Consider the following 16835-nt stretch of genomic DNA (forward strand, 5'->3'; position numbering starts at 1 on the left):
CTGAACTCTCGCGGCTGTGTTGGAGCCACTATGGATTGAACTTTCACAGTATCATGTTAGACCCGCTCGACATCCATTGCTTTCGGTCCCCTAGAGGGGGGGGGGGGGGGGGGGGTTGCCCACATCTGAGGTCCTCTCCAAGGTTTCTCATAGTCAGCATTGTCACTGGCGTCCCACTGGATGTGAATTCTCCCTGCCCACTGGGTGTGAGTTTTCCTTGCCCTTTTGTGGGTTCTTCCGAGGATGTTGTAGTCGTAATGATTTGTGCAGTCCTTTGAGACATTTGTGATTTGGGGCTATATAAATAAACATTGATTGATTGATTGTGTTGCTGGAACTCGGTTGAATGATTGATCAACAATATAAAAACTACACATCACACATTATTGTCATTTCGGTGTGTACTTTATTGCGATGGTAAATAGTTGCATGAATGGAAATAAACATCATTGGATGGAAGGTTTAAGCACACTGAGGAGTGCAGCGACAGGCCAGGTGGGCCTCAGCGGTTTCCCTCAGGTCGATGCTCTTCTCGAAGATGCTGCCCAGACCCTCAGAACTACTCAGGCGGGATTCTGTAAAAGTACACAGGTGGTCAGCTGTGAAGAGACACCGGGGACTGAATCTTGTCGTGGACTCACCAGTGGGCAGGCAGTGGTAGCCAACAGAGACGTTGGTGGTTCTCAGCGGCATGCATCCAGGCAGACAGCGCAGCACGGGCTCAACCGAAAAGCATTTGGACTCCTGGCCGTGGACTATCGCTTGCTTCTCGAGCTTCACAGACTCAAGTTTCATGTAACACTCTGGAAGAGGTTCAGAAACAGCTGTAACTGATATAGTCCATGAGCAAGTCGAAGAAAGTGGGATTTACCTGTGTTTTCCCGGCAGCTCTTGGCAGGCAGGACCCAGGAATGAGCAAAGCTGACTGCATTCTTGGTCACCCGTCCAGAGGGTGTGCGATATTCTTGCTTGCTCTCCCCGTCGGCCTTTCCGCAGATTCCACTGGTCTTTCCCCTCATCCAGTCCACAACTTTAACCTGGAGGAATGCATAGTGTAGCGTTAGCGAGGTCACGGTTAGGTTTTCACCCTGTGCTGAATACCTTCACAATTTCGACGTCAAAGTAGACTTCCTGAAGACCGTGTCTGGGAGCATGGAGAGCGATGCCCTCGTTCTTCTGTTTGATCTGAATCTTGGCTGTAATAGTCCCAAATCAAAATATCCATGACGTGTTCACTTCGGGTACTCATGAGTCCAGAATGAAAAACAAACCTGTGGGATGCTCGTACGGCAGATTACCGCGAGGGACTTCGACGCCATTGACCTTCACCAAGGCAACGCCGGCCTTCTGATACATATCAACGTCACTGTTGAAAAAACACGTCTATGAAGGATGTGTACTTCCTGGAATGGTGTGTGTGAGTACATTCTTACATATCAGCAATCTTCACGGTGATAAAGTATTGTTCGTGTGTCTGGTCTTTCTTCAGCAAGATAAGGAATTTATGTTCCTCTGAGGCATCCTGAGCTAAAACCTGCTGGCAAGAGTGCGGCATCTCGGCCGTGAAGGTCCTGTTGTTGAACGTGGTCACTTTGTCTTTGACCAGCTTGCACTCCGCTTGACAGGGTAGGAAAGAAAGTTAGGGTCAGCCTAACCTGAACTTTTTGTCTGGATGTTTAAAAACTGTAGACTTGGAGTCACTAACTGGCGGACTAAGGTCTGAGTCTATACAGACCTGCACATATAGTCAAGATATTAGGGTGCTTTTATTTTGGCAGGCACAGCTATTATAGACTTTACGGTACTGGTTGTGATTGAAACAGGAAATCCACTAACTAATTGCATGCCAGTTAACCATCCCACGTGATACCACTAAGCCAATTAAATGCGTGCAGAGACATTTTAGTTGAATACCCCTACTGACTATCCAAACTAGTCTACATTTGTTTGTACTAAAGCCCCTGAAATCAAATGTCCTTCATTGTATTTGTCGAATTGAACTCCATAGACTAGAACCTAAAACATGTTGTTACCTGCGTGAGCCTTGGTAACCATGTAGGACATGGTGTCCACCCAGCTATTCCTGTAAGCCTGCAGCTCTGAGGCGGTGTCTCCGAACGGCAGCGAAATCGGGAGACAAATGTCTTGTTTGTAGATGGTCCTCTGTAGAGAGTAGGTCAGGGTATGGATTCTGGGTTAGACATTTTGTGAGTGCCCTTAAAGACCAGAAAAAAACATTTTTACTGTTGGTGTCTTCAGGGTGACATTCAAGCTTTGCTCTGTAGAAACAGCCACTGTCAGTTTGATCTCGTTACGGGGATTCTTGGCCTTCGCCAGCCCAATTCCAGACTCCTGAGCGATTCTAAACAGGTACTCGGACAACCTGGGTTTCATATGACAAATGTCATTCAGATTGCCAAGCGTAAGGACAAAATAAATGCACATCTGATCATGACATTACCTCTTTGCGTAGGACTTCATGTAGCTCGGAAGTTTGTCCCAGGTCACCTTCAAGCGGAAGGCTGGCTCTTGTGCCACCACACCAGTTTCAGCTGTGATCTCAGTCCGATATTGTTTACAGTCAATACCCCATGCAATCTTGGCCTAAGAACGTTCCGGCCAAAATTAGTTCCCCTATAACTCAATGTTGAGAGACAATATTTAAAAGTTGCACTGTTACTACCATCAGCTTGTGGTCGCTCAGCATCACGCCATCGGCACAGATCCTCCAGTTGTTCTTCTCGGCCAGATTGGCTAAAATGACCTGCAGTCTGGAAGTGGCCTTGTCAAAGTAAGCTGAAATCTGGTATCCTTGTACTTTGTGGTCTGCTCTCACAGCTCGGATCAGAATGGTCACGGATGGGTTGACAGCATTAGCAAGATACTTGGCCTATAACACATGAAATGTGTAAAGATAAGTTTGTTTGTTTGTACACAAAATACTTGTTGTGGTAGACTCACATTCTTGTAGATGGTCTCAAAGCTTTGGGCACTGCTGTGACTGTCGGTTTTACCTACAGTTGGTGCATGCTGCAAAAAAGGATGACCATGGTTGAACCAAAGTACTTGACATGGTGCCTCTATTATGTGAAAGAGGAAATACCTTGTGAATGTGGTTCTTGGTGAACTTCATCTCATAGAGTTCTTGCTATAATGGAACAATAAGAATGTTAAACGGGTCACATACTTGATGTCGCACGCTTGAGTAGTTTATGTCTCACCCTTGAATGGGAGCGGGAGCTGTCGCTGGACCTGGAACTCCTAGAGCTGGACCTGGAGCTGGAGCTAGATTTGGAAGACACGTGATGTCTGGAAGACCGGCTGGAGGAGCTACTGGAGGACTTGCTGCTAGAGGAACTTTTCTTGGATTTCTTGGTGATGGGGGCAATAGCGTCAACCATCTTGCTCTTTCTTTGAGAGGAGCTCGAAGATGAGGAAGAAGAGCTTGAGCTACGTTTCGAGCTAGAGCTGGAGCTGGAAGAACGAGAGCTTCTCGAGCTGGAGGAGCTGCTGTTTGAACCAGGAATGAGGATTTTCTTCAGTTTCATCAGAACATTCTTGTCCTCGAGAACTTCCTCCTCTTGATTCATTTCAATGACTTTGATGATCTTTTCTGCTGCTTTCTCTCCAATCTGAATCTCAATTTCTATTTTCTCAACGGCAGGTCCAGCTGCTTTAGCCGGAGAACAAAACAGACACATTGGTTTTTCAGTAACCAAAGGACAATTGATCTCAGTAAATTGATCATAGATTGTGAATACTTCATTACACTTACCTGGTCGAACCTCAAGCAAAACTGCATGTTTTCCGATGACAGCGTAGAGTGGAACGTCTCGGATGAAGGCAGCACTGCGAGAGTTAATCTCTGTGCATGCCTTGATTCCAAAGGTTTCGCTCTCTCCACAGAACTTCTTCTCAATGGGCCTGATAACCTTGACCATTTTGCTTGGTACATCCCCAAAGATGATCTCAGATGATACAGACTGTAACGCCAGCCCGGAGGAAAGGTTGTTACTTTGCAGAAAGGTGATTAACAAGTTGGACAAGCTTACTTCGCTTTTAGTGAGAGTTGAGGCCATTCTGGAAGAACTTTTCCTTGACACTGGGGGTGTAAGCTCAACTGGAATCAAAGGTGTCGTCTTTACGGCGGCAAGATCTTCCACATTTCTCGCAACAGCATAGGTATCAACACTGTTAGATACCACAAAAAATACAACGTCTGTTGTAGCAAACCTCAAAATGGATGTCATTTGACTGTGCCAAAAATTTTACATACAGTACAGATGCAATCTTATTGATGCCTTGAACAGGCAGGAACTCAAACTTGAAGTTGCCCTTAATCATGTCCATTCTTGCTTCGATCTTTGCTGGGGCAATTGTGTTGACTCTGGCTCTTGAGACCACGGCAGCCTGGATCAGCGCAGTATTCACACCCATCACTGCGTAGGTATGCATGGAAACACTGCAAGACGCAGAAATGAGACATTTGTGTCATGCATGTCTCTTATAGCTGTTATAGCAAGTCAATCGATTTACCTCGGAATGAATGCAGCCTTCATACTGATGTCAGATTTGAGGAGCTGGGATGCATGGAATTTGTCAGGAAGTGGTGGTGTCACTGTAGCTTGGACTAGGGATAGGGGGACACAATTGTTGGTGAAACAGAGTCAAGACATGTATCACATCAGTGCTTTTTAAGCAGAAGTCCAGCTCACGTTCAATGGCTGTTGTAACCACAGAAGCGGTGTAGAAACTAAGCTCCATAGGCAGACCGACAGTGGCGGGTAGGATGCGACGAACCTCTGCAAGCAGCAGTGGCTGAGCCAGGTTCAGTTTAATACCAGACAGAACCCCATCCAAAGCCTTCTTCCCGTAAGCCTGGACTGCTGGTCCATTGGCAAACTATTGACACAGCATGAGACATGATCAAAATGCAGTCGCCACTTGACATCAGTAGTGGAGAAAACATACCTCTATGATGTAATCAACCATGGCTTTGTCGATATTGGCAAAGGCGATCTCCTGTCCGAACAATTTCATGTACGCTGAGGCGAGGGGCTTGCTGGAAGGTTGGGCTCTCCACTCAGAGAGCTAAAGGATGTTTTTGAAAAAATAAACACGTTTTTCGTTGTTTGTTTTAAGTACAACCAAAAAAGGGGTCCGACCAACTTACAGCTTTGAGAACTCTTTTCATCTTGGTGATCCTTTCTGCATCGGCAGGCATATCCTGGATTTTCAGAAGGGCTTCCTGGACTCCCTCAGTTCTCACTCCGACCTGATTGGGTAAAAGGAGTTTCACTTTGCAGTGTTTTTGAATCAAAGGACATGAGTCTCGCAAAAACACTAAGACATAACCGCACCTCAATGACATCAGCATAAACTCCTGCCATGTAGCTGCGAGCCTTGGCCACGATTGTTCTTGGGAAAAGAGTTGCAGCATCGTTCACGTAGAAGGCACTAGCGGCAGCCCCGACCATCCAAGGACCTGTGGTGCACAAAATAGGAGCTGTCAAGCCACTTCAGTTAAAAAGCATGATGCTATAAATTCTTGCCCTCACTGTAATAGCCATCAACGAGGAGAGCTCGGCTGAAGCGGTAGCTCAGTCTGTCCAGTTTGGGGCTGAGGATCTTCACAGCAACATTACACGCTGCAGCACTGCAAGCACAACAATACAAATAGAATGAATTCTGACCTTTGATAATCACAGATAGACAGTTTTTGGGCACTCACACGGACACCAAATCAGGAGAGGTGTTCCTCGTCATTGCCTTCATGTAAGAGTAGACCAAGCTGGTAACCTGGAGATTTTTTTCTTTCAAGATTGCATCGGCAAGGGTTGTCACAAGACCCTGGGGCAGTTTGGTCTCAAACAGCACAATGGCAGCAACCATACGAAGCTCTGGGTGAAGGGCTCTATCCATGAACAGTTGAATGGCGATTTCCTGGATCTAATTCACACAGGTGTGATATGAGTAGACCTAAACATCTTGATAAAAACAAGAACATAACGTTTCACCATTTTGGGCTCTCTCTTGGCAATGTTCCTCAGAGCCAGAACCCCCTCGATGTGAACTTGCAGTGGCAGGTTAGCAGCAGTACCACCGAAGCTAGGCAGGATCTTCAAGATTGGCTTTAGACTACTAGGATGTCCGGCGTTACCCAGAACTTTGAGAGCCACGATGATTTCGTTACGGTCTCCCTTGGCAACAGCTTGGACCAGCATATCCTGAATGGGCTGTGGAGGTGAAGAGTAACATGACATTGTCGCTGATGTTAGAGTTACGGTTCAAACATACCCTGATGAGGTCAGCTGGGCAAGTTGGGTTCTCCGTGCAGTATTTAGCAACCAGAGTTCCGTAGCCAAGTGCAACAGTCTCTTTCATAAGTTGGTGTTCCCGGATCTTTTGCTCCGGCATCAGATCCTGGTGAAATCATAGAAATAGGTGTCACAACTCTAGATTTTTTTTTTTTATTACTGTTACCCTAGATGGTTTTAAATATTGACTTGCCCGTAGGAGCCTGATGGCCTCCAAGTCTGCAGTCCCCATGTGTACGGACGTTATTGCCAGCTGGCCGGCCTCAGGGAGGGTAATATCACCAGCAAGGAATTGTTCCTTGAGGAACTTTATTGCAAAATGAGAGCCAATGGAACCGATAGATTGTAAAATCCAGTATCTGTAAGAGAGAAATATCTTTTGTCAATCAGTATTGCGTCAATTTTGGCTGTATTTAAAAGAAAAAGGGAAGACTACCTATGATCAGGACGGGTTTTGAACTGTGACCAGATGGCCTTGATAGTCTCATATCTGGCCACACGCAAAAGCTGGATGAGCTCAATGTACTTCAGAGGTGCGTCTTCATGGGCTTTGGCCACATTATTGGACACCAAGTGGTTCAGGACCTCCACAATCTGTCAAACAGAATTTGAAGTGTGACTACAGTAGGAAGATTTAAAATGTTTGATTTGAGGCTTAAAATGTACTGAAGTACCTGAGTCTCGGCATTGCTAATCCTCAGAAGCTGGATAGGGTTCTGGAGCAGCTCGCTGCCGAACTCGTACTTCAGCGATCCACGGTGGAGGTATTCAGCTCTGACAGGCTCCACGGGAGCGTTTGCCATCTCCAGGAAGGTCAACCGTTGCCTGTGAATCGATATGCACTATTGAACAAAGTCCTTATTGTGAAACATACTTTTCATCTCGGCAACATACTTAGCCTCCATCTGGGCAGCACCGTTCAGGATGTTGATAGGAGAGAACTGAACGAGCTGTGTGGAGGAGGCCTCCAAGATCAGAGCACCTGTGGCTGCTGGTTTCATGACGTAGTCAAAGGCGACTGTTCCCTTCAGACTTTTTCCTCGCTTCACAAAAAAACAACACATGATTTGAACACTTTCGTGAGTGGTTGACACTCGCTTGAATGGCACTTACCGCCTTACACTCAGCACATCTCTCTGTGTAAACTAAGCCGATATCCTTGACGATTTTCTCCTGGCAGTGATCCAGGTCCTTAGTCTTGGTCACAAGGATGCGGTCTGCCTTTGTGTCCTCACTGATCACATAGTGGGTCTTGCACACACCCTTTATGCCAGCCTAGTAGAACCAAACGTAAGTCAAATGAGGAAGGTGAAGTGATGTAGCCGAGTAGTTGGTACCTCTTGAAGCTCGTAGACGTTCACAGTCTTCTTGATGTTCATCTGGAAGATGTTGATGAGTCCCCTGACGATATTCAGTACAGAAGCAGAGACGCCAGCCGGTGCGTACACTTTCCCTACAAGGCCGTTAGCGTACTCAAACTTGATTGGCGTCAACAGCTGAGCTTGCAAGGCTGAGGTGAGCTTCGTGGCCGGGGTGAAAGCATCTTTGGGCCAGATGCCGCTGTACTCAAAGAGTTCAGGTTCTACGAGCTAAAAAACAGGAAAGCGACAAGCAGCGTCAGGATTTAGCGTCCATGTGAAAATGTGTTTCCGATTTGCGGAACTTCATCTCGACCTTCAGCATCAAGGTGTCGGCAGCCAAAGCACTGATCAGAACTTTGCTTCTGATTTTCAAGCCGGCCCGAGCCAGGCCCTCCTCGGGAAGTCCACCCACCAGAAATGCTTCATACTTGTACTTGTAGGTCTTTCCCACAGCAAAGTCTGGAGCTGCAATATTATGGGCAAAAAGACTGTGATGGATTTTGAACAAAAAATATATATTTTTGGGATGACAGAATGGAAAGACTTACCAAACTTAGCCGGTGAGCCAGCTGAATGAACCATGAAAATAAGAAGAGTAAGTTTAGTTTCATGACTCTTAATGTGTTTGTCCTATCATCAAAGAGCAATTTCCATTGGAGTCTCAACTTTGAAATGAAAATGACAAGAAGACATACCTGCTAGGGCCACAGCCAAGGCTAGCACGAGCACCCTCATGGCAATGGATGTGACTGATGGCTGTCAGACGCTTCCTTTTAAAGACCTTACTCGGCTGACCGTGTGCCCAGAAAGGTGTATCATTAACCAGACATCAGTCCGGCTCTGGTGTTATCTTGCCCTGGCCACAAAAAGGCAAATAAAAGATGGCCCAGATGAAAGAAGTCATCTCAACCTGACTCTTGACTGTGGAAGCACCAAAGAAGTCTTTCTTCTGTATCCATTTTCTATAGAAAAGCTGGAGCCTATCCCAGCTGACTTCTAATACTTGACGGGTCTCCAGTCGATGGCATGGCGCACACTAGCTGCATTTCCATTGTAGTTTTTTGCTAAATAAATTTCAATAACGTACATTTGCGACTTGTAAGGGTTTCCGTTAAAGGGTGTTTTGCGTAATTCTCGTAAAATCTCCACTTTGAAGAAGATATTGCAGCCACTGCTGTGATGTCTATAGAACAGGGGTCACCAAGCTTTTTTTGACATCGTCGGTTGTTGACAGCCACTTATGTCGACAAAAGCACTTGTCGATGTTAACTGATTGTTAGCATAAGCTGTTAACATAAGCGGTTGTCGACTTTTGCATTTTTTGACACCGGCGGTCGCCACTTATGTCGTCTAAAAAAGCAGTTAACGTAAGCAGTTATCGACGTAACTGATCGTTAACATAAGCGGTTGTCAACTTTTACAGTTGTTGACAGCTATATTTATGACATAAGTGGTTGTCGACATAAGTGTTTGCTGAAATACCCTGTTAACAACATAAGCGGTGGACGACATAACTGGTTTGTTAGCATAAGGTGTTAACATAAGCGGTTGTCAACTTTTACAGTTGTTGACAGCTATATTTATGACATAAGTGGTTGTCGACATAAGTATTTGCTGAAATACCCTGTTAACAACATAAGCGGTGGACGACATAACTGGTTTGTTAGCATAAGGTGTTAACATAAGCGGCTGTAGACTTTTGCAATTTTTTGACATCGTCTGTTGTCGACAGCCACTTATGTCGACAAAAGCACTTGTCGATGTTAACTGATTGTTAGCATAAGCGGTTGTCGACTTTTGCATTTTTTGACACAGGCGGTCGCCACTTATGTCGTCTAAAAAAGCAGTTAACGTAAGCAGTTATCGACGTAACTGATCGTTAACATAAGCGGTTGTCAACTTTTACAGTTGTTGACAGCTATATTTATGACATAAGTGGTTGTCGACATAAGTGTTTGCTGAAATACCCTGTTAACAACATAAGCGGTTGACGACATAACTGGTTTGTTAGCATAATAAAGTACTATCTAATCTAATAAGGTGTTAACATAAGCGGCTGTAGACTTTTGCAATTTTTTGACATCGTCGGTTGTTGACAGCCACTTATGTCGACAAAAGCACTTGTCGATGTTAACTGGTTGTTAGCATAAGCTGTTAACATAAGCGGTTGACGACATAACTGGTTTGTTAGCATAAGGTGTTAACATAAGCGGCTGACGACATAACTGGTTTGTTAGCATAAGGTGTTAACATAAGCGGCTGTAGACTTTTGCAATTTTTTTACATCGTCGGTTGTTGACAGCCACTTATGTCGACAAAAGCACTTGTCGATGTTAACTGATTGTTAGCATAAGCTGTTAACATAAGCGGTTGTCGACTTTTGCATTTTTTGATACCGCCGGTCGCCACTTATGTCGTCTAAAAACGTAAGCAGTTATCGACGTAACTGATCGTTAATATAAGCGGTTGTCAACTTTTACGGTTGTTGACAGCTATATTTATGACATAAGTGGTTGTCGACATAAGTGTTTGCTGAAATACCCCGTTAACAACATAAGCGGTGGACGACATAACTGGTTTGTTAGCATAAGGTGTTAACATAAGCGGTTGTCAACTTTTACAGTTGTTGACAGCTATATTTAGGACATAAGTGGTTGTCGACATAAGTATTTGCTGAAATACCCTGTTAACAACATAAGCGGTGGACGACATAACTGGTTTGTTAGCATAAGGTGTTAACATAAGCGGCTGTAGACTTTTGCAATTTTTTGACATCGTCGGTTGTCGACAGCCACTTATGTCGACAAAAGCACTTGTCGATGTTAACTGATTGTTAGCGTAAGCGGTTGTCGACTTTTGCATTTTTTGACACCTGTGGTCGCCACTTATGTCGTCTAAAAAAGCAGTTAACGTAAGCAGTTATCGACGTAACTGATCGTTAACATAAGCGGTTGTCAACTTTTACAGTTGTTGACAGATATATTTATGACATAAGTTGTTGTCGACATAAGTGTTTGCTGAAATACCCAGTTAACAACATAAGCGGTTGACGACATAACTGGTTTGTTAGCATAAGCTGTTAACATAAGCGGTTGTCGACTTTTACATTTTTTGACACCTGCGGTCGCCACTTATGTCATCTAAAAAAGCAGTTAACGTGAGCAGTTATCGACGTAACTGATCGTTAACATAAGCGGTTTTCAACTTTTACAGTTTTTGACAGCTATGTTTATGACATAAGTGGTTGTCGACATAAGTGTTTGCTGAAATACCCTGTTAACAACATAAGCGGTTGACGACATAACTGGTTTGTTGGCATAAGGTGTTAACGTAAGCGGCTGTCGACTTTTGCAATTTTTTGACATCGTCTGTTGTTGACAGCCACTTATGTCGACAAAAGCACTTGTCGATGTTAACTGGTTGTTAGCATAAGCTGTTAACATAAGCGGTTGTCGACTTTTGCATTTTTTGACACCTGCGGTCGCCACTTATGTCGTCTAAAAAAGCAGTTAACGTAAGCAGTTATCGACGTAACTGATCGTTAACATAAGCGGTTGTCAACTTTTACAGTTGTTGACAGCTATATTTATGACATAAGTGGTTGTCGACATAAGTGTTTGCTGAAATACCCTGTTAACAACATAAGCGGTTGACGACATAACTGGTTTGTTAGCATAAGGTGTTAACATAGCGGCTGTAGACTTTTGCAATTTTTTGACATCGTCTGTTGTTGACAGCCACTTATGTCGACAAAAGCACTTGTCGATGTTAACTGGTTGTTAGCATAAGCTGTTAACATAAGCGGTTGTCAACTTTTGCATTTTTTGACACCTGCGGTCGCCACTTATGTCTTCTAAAAAAGCAGTTAACGTAAGCAGTTATCGACGTAACTGATCGTTAACATAAGCGGTTGTCAACTTTTACAGTTGTTGACAGCTATATTTATAACATAAGTTGTTGTCGACATAAGTGTTTGCTGAAATACCCTGTTAACAACATAAGCGGTTGACGACATAACTGGTTTGTTAGCATAATAAAGTACTATCTAATTCAATCTAATAAGGTGTTAACATAAGCGGCTGTAGACTTTTGCAATTTTTTGACATCGTCGGTTGTTGACAGCCACTTATGTCGACAAAAGCACTTGTCGATGTTAACTGGTTGTTAGCATAAGCTGTTAACATAAGCGGTTGACGACATAACTGGTTTGTTGGCATAAGGTGTTAACGTAAGCGGCTGTCGACTTTTGCAATTTTTTGACATCGTCGGTTGTCGACAGCCACTTATGTCGACAAAAGCACTTGTCGATGTTAACTGGTTGTTAGCATAAGCTGTTAACATAAGCGGTTGTCGACTTTTGCATTTTTTGACACCTGCGGCCGCCACTTATGTCGTCTAAAAAAGCAGTTAACGTAAGCAGTTATCGACGTAACTGATCGTTAACATAAGCGGTTGTCAACTTTTACAGTTGTTGACAGCTATATTTATGACATAAGTGGTTGTCGACATAAGTGTTTGCTGAAATACCCTGTTAACAACATAAGTGGTTGACGACATACCTGGTTTGTTAGCATAATAAAGTACTATCTAATCTAATCTAATAAGGTGTTAACATAAGCGGCTGTAGACTTTTGCAATTTTTTGACATCGTCTGTTGTTGACAGCCACTTATGTCGACAAAAGCACTTGTCGATGTTAACTGGTTGTTAGCATAAGCTGTTAACATAAGCGGTTGACGACATAACTGGTTTGTTAGCATAAGGTGTTAACATAAGCGGCTGTAGACTTTTGCAATTTTTTGACACCTGCGGTCGCCACTTATGTCAACAGAAGCAGTGAACATAAGCGGTTGTCGACGTAACTGGTTTGTTTTTTAAACCAAGAGCTACTTCTTGGGTACTGATTAATGTGAAGGGCTACCAGTTTGATACACACTTAAATAAATTGCCAGAAATAGCCAATTTGCTCAATTTACCTTTAATAAATAAATCTACATGTATAAAAAAATGGGTATTTCTGTCTGTCATTCCGTCGTACATTTTTTTGCTTTTTACGGGTTTTTTTGTAGGGACTAAATGATGAAAAAAATACTTAATTGAACGGTTTAAAAGAGGAGAAAACAGGAAAAAACATGAAAATTAAATTTTGAAACATAGTTTATCTTCATGTCTTTGGAGGTGGGAGGGGCCTATCCCCAGGTGCATGTCTTTGGAGGTGGGAGGGGCCTATCCCCAGGTGCATGTCTTTGGAGGTGGGAGGAAGCCGGAGTACCCGGAGGGAACCCACGCAGTCACGGGGAGAACATGCAAACTCCACACAGAAAGATCCCGAGCCTGGATTTGAAAATGGATGGATGAAGTTTATCTTCAATTTCGACTCTTTAAAATTCAAAAAAAAAATTCCACAAAAAACATGGTTTTCTTTGACAAAAAGAGCATACAACTTAAATCTTTAAAAGCATCCTATTGACAGATAGACCTCATGTTGATCCACAGATTTAAAACTTGAATAATAATAAAAATAATAATACTTAATAATGACACATTTTTAACAGTTTATTTTTACCAAAACCCCTCAAGCCTGAGTGGAGGCCTAAATGTATATTTTTTATACATATATTGTATTGTTTTTTAATATAAATGGCCCCCGCTACAATCGGGCTTCACGGTGGCAGAGGGGTTAGTGCGTCTGCCTCACAATACGAAGGTCCTGCAGTCTTGGGTTCAAATCCAGGCTCGGGATCTTTATGTGTGGAGTTTGCATGTTCTCCCCGTGACTGCGTGGGTTCCCTCCGGGTACTCTGGCTTCCTCCCACCTCCAAAGACATGCACCTGGGGATAGGCCCCTCCCACCTCCAAAGACATGCACCTGGGGATAGGCCCCTCCCACCTCCAAAGACATGCACCTGGGGATAGGCCCCTCCCACCTCCAAAGACATGCGCCTGGGGATAGGCCCCTCCCACCTCCAAAGACATGCACCTGGGGATAGGCCCCTCCCACCTCCAAAGACATGCACCTGGGGATAGGCCCCTCCCACCTCCAAAGACATGCGCCTGGGGATAGGCCCCTCCCACCTCCAAAGACATTCACCTGGGGATAGGCCCCTCCCACCTCCAAAGACATGCACCTGGGGATAGGCCCCTCCCACCTCCAAAGACATGCACCTGGGGATAGGCCCCTCCCACCTCCAAAGACATGCATCGGGGATAGGCCCCTCCCACCTCCAAAGACATGCACCTGGGGATAGGTTGATTGGCAACACTAAATGGTCCCTAGTGTGTGAATGTTGTCTGTCTATCTGCGATGAGGTGGCGACTTGTCCAGGGTGTACCCCGCCTTCCGCCCGATTGTAGCTGAGATAGGCACCAGCGCCCCCCGCCACCCCGAAAGGGAATAAGCGGTAGAAAATGGATGGATGGGCCCCCGCTTGCTTTGATTTTTCAGTGTAGGGCCCACAGTGGAAAAAGTTTGGACACCCCTGCGCTAGACGCACCAGGCCGTCTCGCACAGTGGTTCTCAAATGGGGGTACGTGTACCCCTGGGGGTACTTGAAGGTATGCCAAGGGGTACGTGAGATTTTTAAAAAATATTCTAAAAAAATAGCAACAATTCAAAAATCCTTTATAAATATATTTATTGAATAATCCATCCATCCATTTCCTACCGCTTATTCCCTTTTGGGGTGGCGGGGGGCGCTGGCGCCTATCTCAGCTACAATCGGGCAGAAGGCGGGGTACACCCTGGACAAGTCGCCACCTCATCGCAGGGCCGATACTTCAACGAAATATGAATGTAAGTTCATAAAGTGTGAAAAGAAATGCAACAATGCAATATTCAGTGTTGACAGCTAGATTTTTTGTGGACATGTTCCATAAATATTGATGTTAAAGATTTGTTTTTTTGTGAAGAAATGTTTAGAAGTAAGTTGATGAATCCAGATGGATCTCTATTACAATCCCCAAAGAGGGCACTTTAAGTTGATGATTACTTCTATGTGGAGAAATATTTATTTATAATTGAATCACTTGTTTATTTTTCAACAAGTTTTTAGTTATTTTTATATCTTTTTCAAGAAACACCACTACAAATGAGCAAAATTGTGCACTGTTATACACTTTAATAAATCAGAAAGTGATGACATAGTGCTGTATTTTACTTATTTATCTCTTTTTTTTTCAACCAAAAATGCTTTTCTCTGATTAGGGGGTACTTCAATTAAAAAAAAATGTTCACAAAATGTTTCATCACTGAAAAAAGGTTGAGAACCACTGGTTTCTAGCGGGTGACTTCCCTGCAAAAATGTGCTTTTCACACTTTTTTGTGAAAAACTGCAATGGAAACGCAGCTGGTGACAAATGTATTTTGTGGTTTCGCAGTTAAATGTTGGAGATGGTTTGTATTTCCTGTGATGTTATGAAACATGACTCCCGACAATCTGTGGAAAATAAGCAAACAACGGTGGCAAACAGACTCTGATGTGAAATATGTCATCATGTCCTGACCTGCAAAGTCGTCACAATCCTGCCAACTTGCTCCAGGATCTGTTGACCTTTTTTTTTTTTTTTTTGTCCTGTCCAGCTCCTCAGGCAAATCATAGATTTGATGTAAATGTCCAAAGAGAAGTGTAGGATACTTCTTTTGTTGTCTTAATTGAGTTTGACTTTATTAAATGTATTTATAGCAGGGGTCAGCAACCTTTTTGAAAGCAAGAACTACTTCTTGGGTACTGATTAATGTGAAGGGCTACCAGTTTGATACACACTTAAATAAATTACCAGAAATAGCCAATTTGATCAATTTACCTTTAATAAATAAATTTATATATATATAAAAAAAATGGGTATTTCTGTCCGTCATTCTGTCGTAGATTTTTTTCCTTTTACGGAAGGTTTTTTTGTAGAGAATAAATGATGAAAAAAACACTTAATTGAACGGTTTAAAAGAAGAGAAAACACACAAAAAATTATTTGAATTTTGAAACATAGTTTAGCTTCAATTTCAACTCTTTAAAATTCAAAATTCACCCGGAAAATAAAGGAGAAAAACAAGCTAATTCGAATCTTTTTGAAAAAATAAAAAAATATATTTATGGAACATCGTTAGTAATTTTTCCGAAATAAGATTAATTTTACAAATTTGATGACATGTTTTAAATAGGTTCAAATCCAATCTGCACTTTGTTAGAATATATAACAAATTGGACCAAGCTATATTTCTAACAAAGACAAATCATTATTTCTTCTAGATTTTCCAGAACAAAAATTTTAAAAGAAATTCAATAGACTTTGAAATAAGATTTAAATTTGATTCCAAAGATTTTTTAGATTTGCCAGAATATTTTTTGGGGAATTGTAATCATAAGTTTGAAGAAACATTTCACAAATATTCGTTGTCGAAAAAACAAGCTAAAATGAAGAATTGAATTAAAATGTATTTATTGTTCTTTACAATAAAAAAAATAAATGTAATTGAACATTGATTTCATGGACGCCCCTGCTTATTTCAGCAAAACAATGCCAAGCTACATTCATCACGTGTTACAACAGCGTGGCTTCGTAAAAAAAAAAAGAGTGCGGGCACTTTCCTCGCCCGCCTGCAGTCCAGACCTGTCTCCCATCAAAAATGTGTGGCTCATTATGCCACGCTGTTGTAACACGTGCTGAATGTGGCTTGGTGAAATAAGCAGGGGCGTCCATGAAAAAGACGGCGCTTAGATGGCAGCATATGTTGTTCCAAAACCTGTATGTACCTTTCAGTATTAATGGTGCCTTCACAGATGTGTAAGTTACCCATGCCTTGGGCACTAATGCACCCCCATACCATCACACATGCTGGATTTTGAACTTTGTGTCGATAACAGTCTGGATGGTTCGCTTCCCCTTTGGTCCGGATAACACGATGTCGAATATTTACAAAAACAATTTGAAATGTGGACTTTTCAGACCACAGAACACTTTTCCACTTTGCATGAGTCCATCTTAGATGATCTCGGGACCGGAGAAGCTGGCGGCATTTCTGGATGTTGTTGATAAATGGCTTTCGCTTTGCATAGTAGAGCTTTAACTTGCACTTACTGATGTAGCGACCAACTGTATTTAGTGACAGTGGTTTTCTGAAGTGTTCCTGAGCCCATGTGGTGATATCCTTTTGAGATTGA

General features: G+C 43.0%; 1 protein-coding gene across 3 annotated transcripts; it reads right to left on the reverse strand.

The window, feature by feature from the left end:
- Positions 1–392: 392 nt before the first annotated feature.
- On the reverse strand, positions 393–8466 carry LOC133540421 (vitellogenin-2-like). Of its 3 annotated transcripts, none has more exons than XM_061883010.1 (34): positions 8374–8466; positions 8227–8247; positions 7992–8143; positions 7655–7906; positions 7431–7592; positions 7212–7360; positions 6992–7142; positions 6754–6911; positions 6511–6676; positions 6298–6423; positions 6018–6236; positions 5732–5949; positions 5559–5656; positions 5361–5485; positions 5174–5275; positions 4972–5091; positions 4716–4902; positions 4537–4630; positions 4277–4462; positions 4053–4191; positions 3776–3983; positions 3222–3670; positions 3104–3148; positions 2962–3030; positions 2684–2890; positions 2462–2604; positions 2245–2383; positions 2034–2163; positions 1434–1617; positions 1272–1366; positions 1102–1196; positions 872–1037; positions 642–803; positions 393–575 (listed from the first exon to the last, which is right to left on the reverse strand). In XM_061883010.1, the coding sequence occupies exons 1-34, from the start codon at positions 8411–8413 to the stop codon at positions 463–465; spliced, it is 5070 nt and encodes a 1689-aa protein (XP_061738994.1). In that variant the 5' UTR covers positions 8414–8466; the 3' UTR covers positions 393–462. The 3 variants fall into 3 exon arrangements, with proteins under 3 accessions (XP_061738994.1, XP_061738993.1, XP_061738992.1); XM_061883009.1 differs by having other exon boundaries at positions 3222–3673; XM_061883008.1 differs by having other exon boundaries at positions 3222–3673; positions 3776–4191.
- Positions 8467–16835: the final 8369 nt, after the last annotated feature.

This window comes from Nerophis ophidion, linkage group LG22, assembly GCF_033978795.1.
Source record: "Nerophis ophidion isolate RoL-2023_Sa linkage group LG22, RoL_Noph_v1.0, whole genome shotgun sequence".
Taxonomy (NCBI): Eukaryota; Metazoa; Chordata; class Actinopteri; order Syngnathiformes; family Syngnathidae; genus Nerophis; species Nerophis ophidion.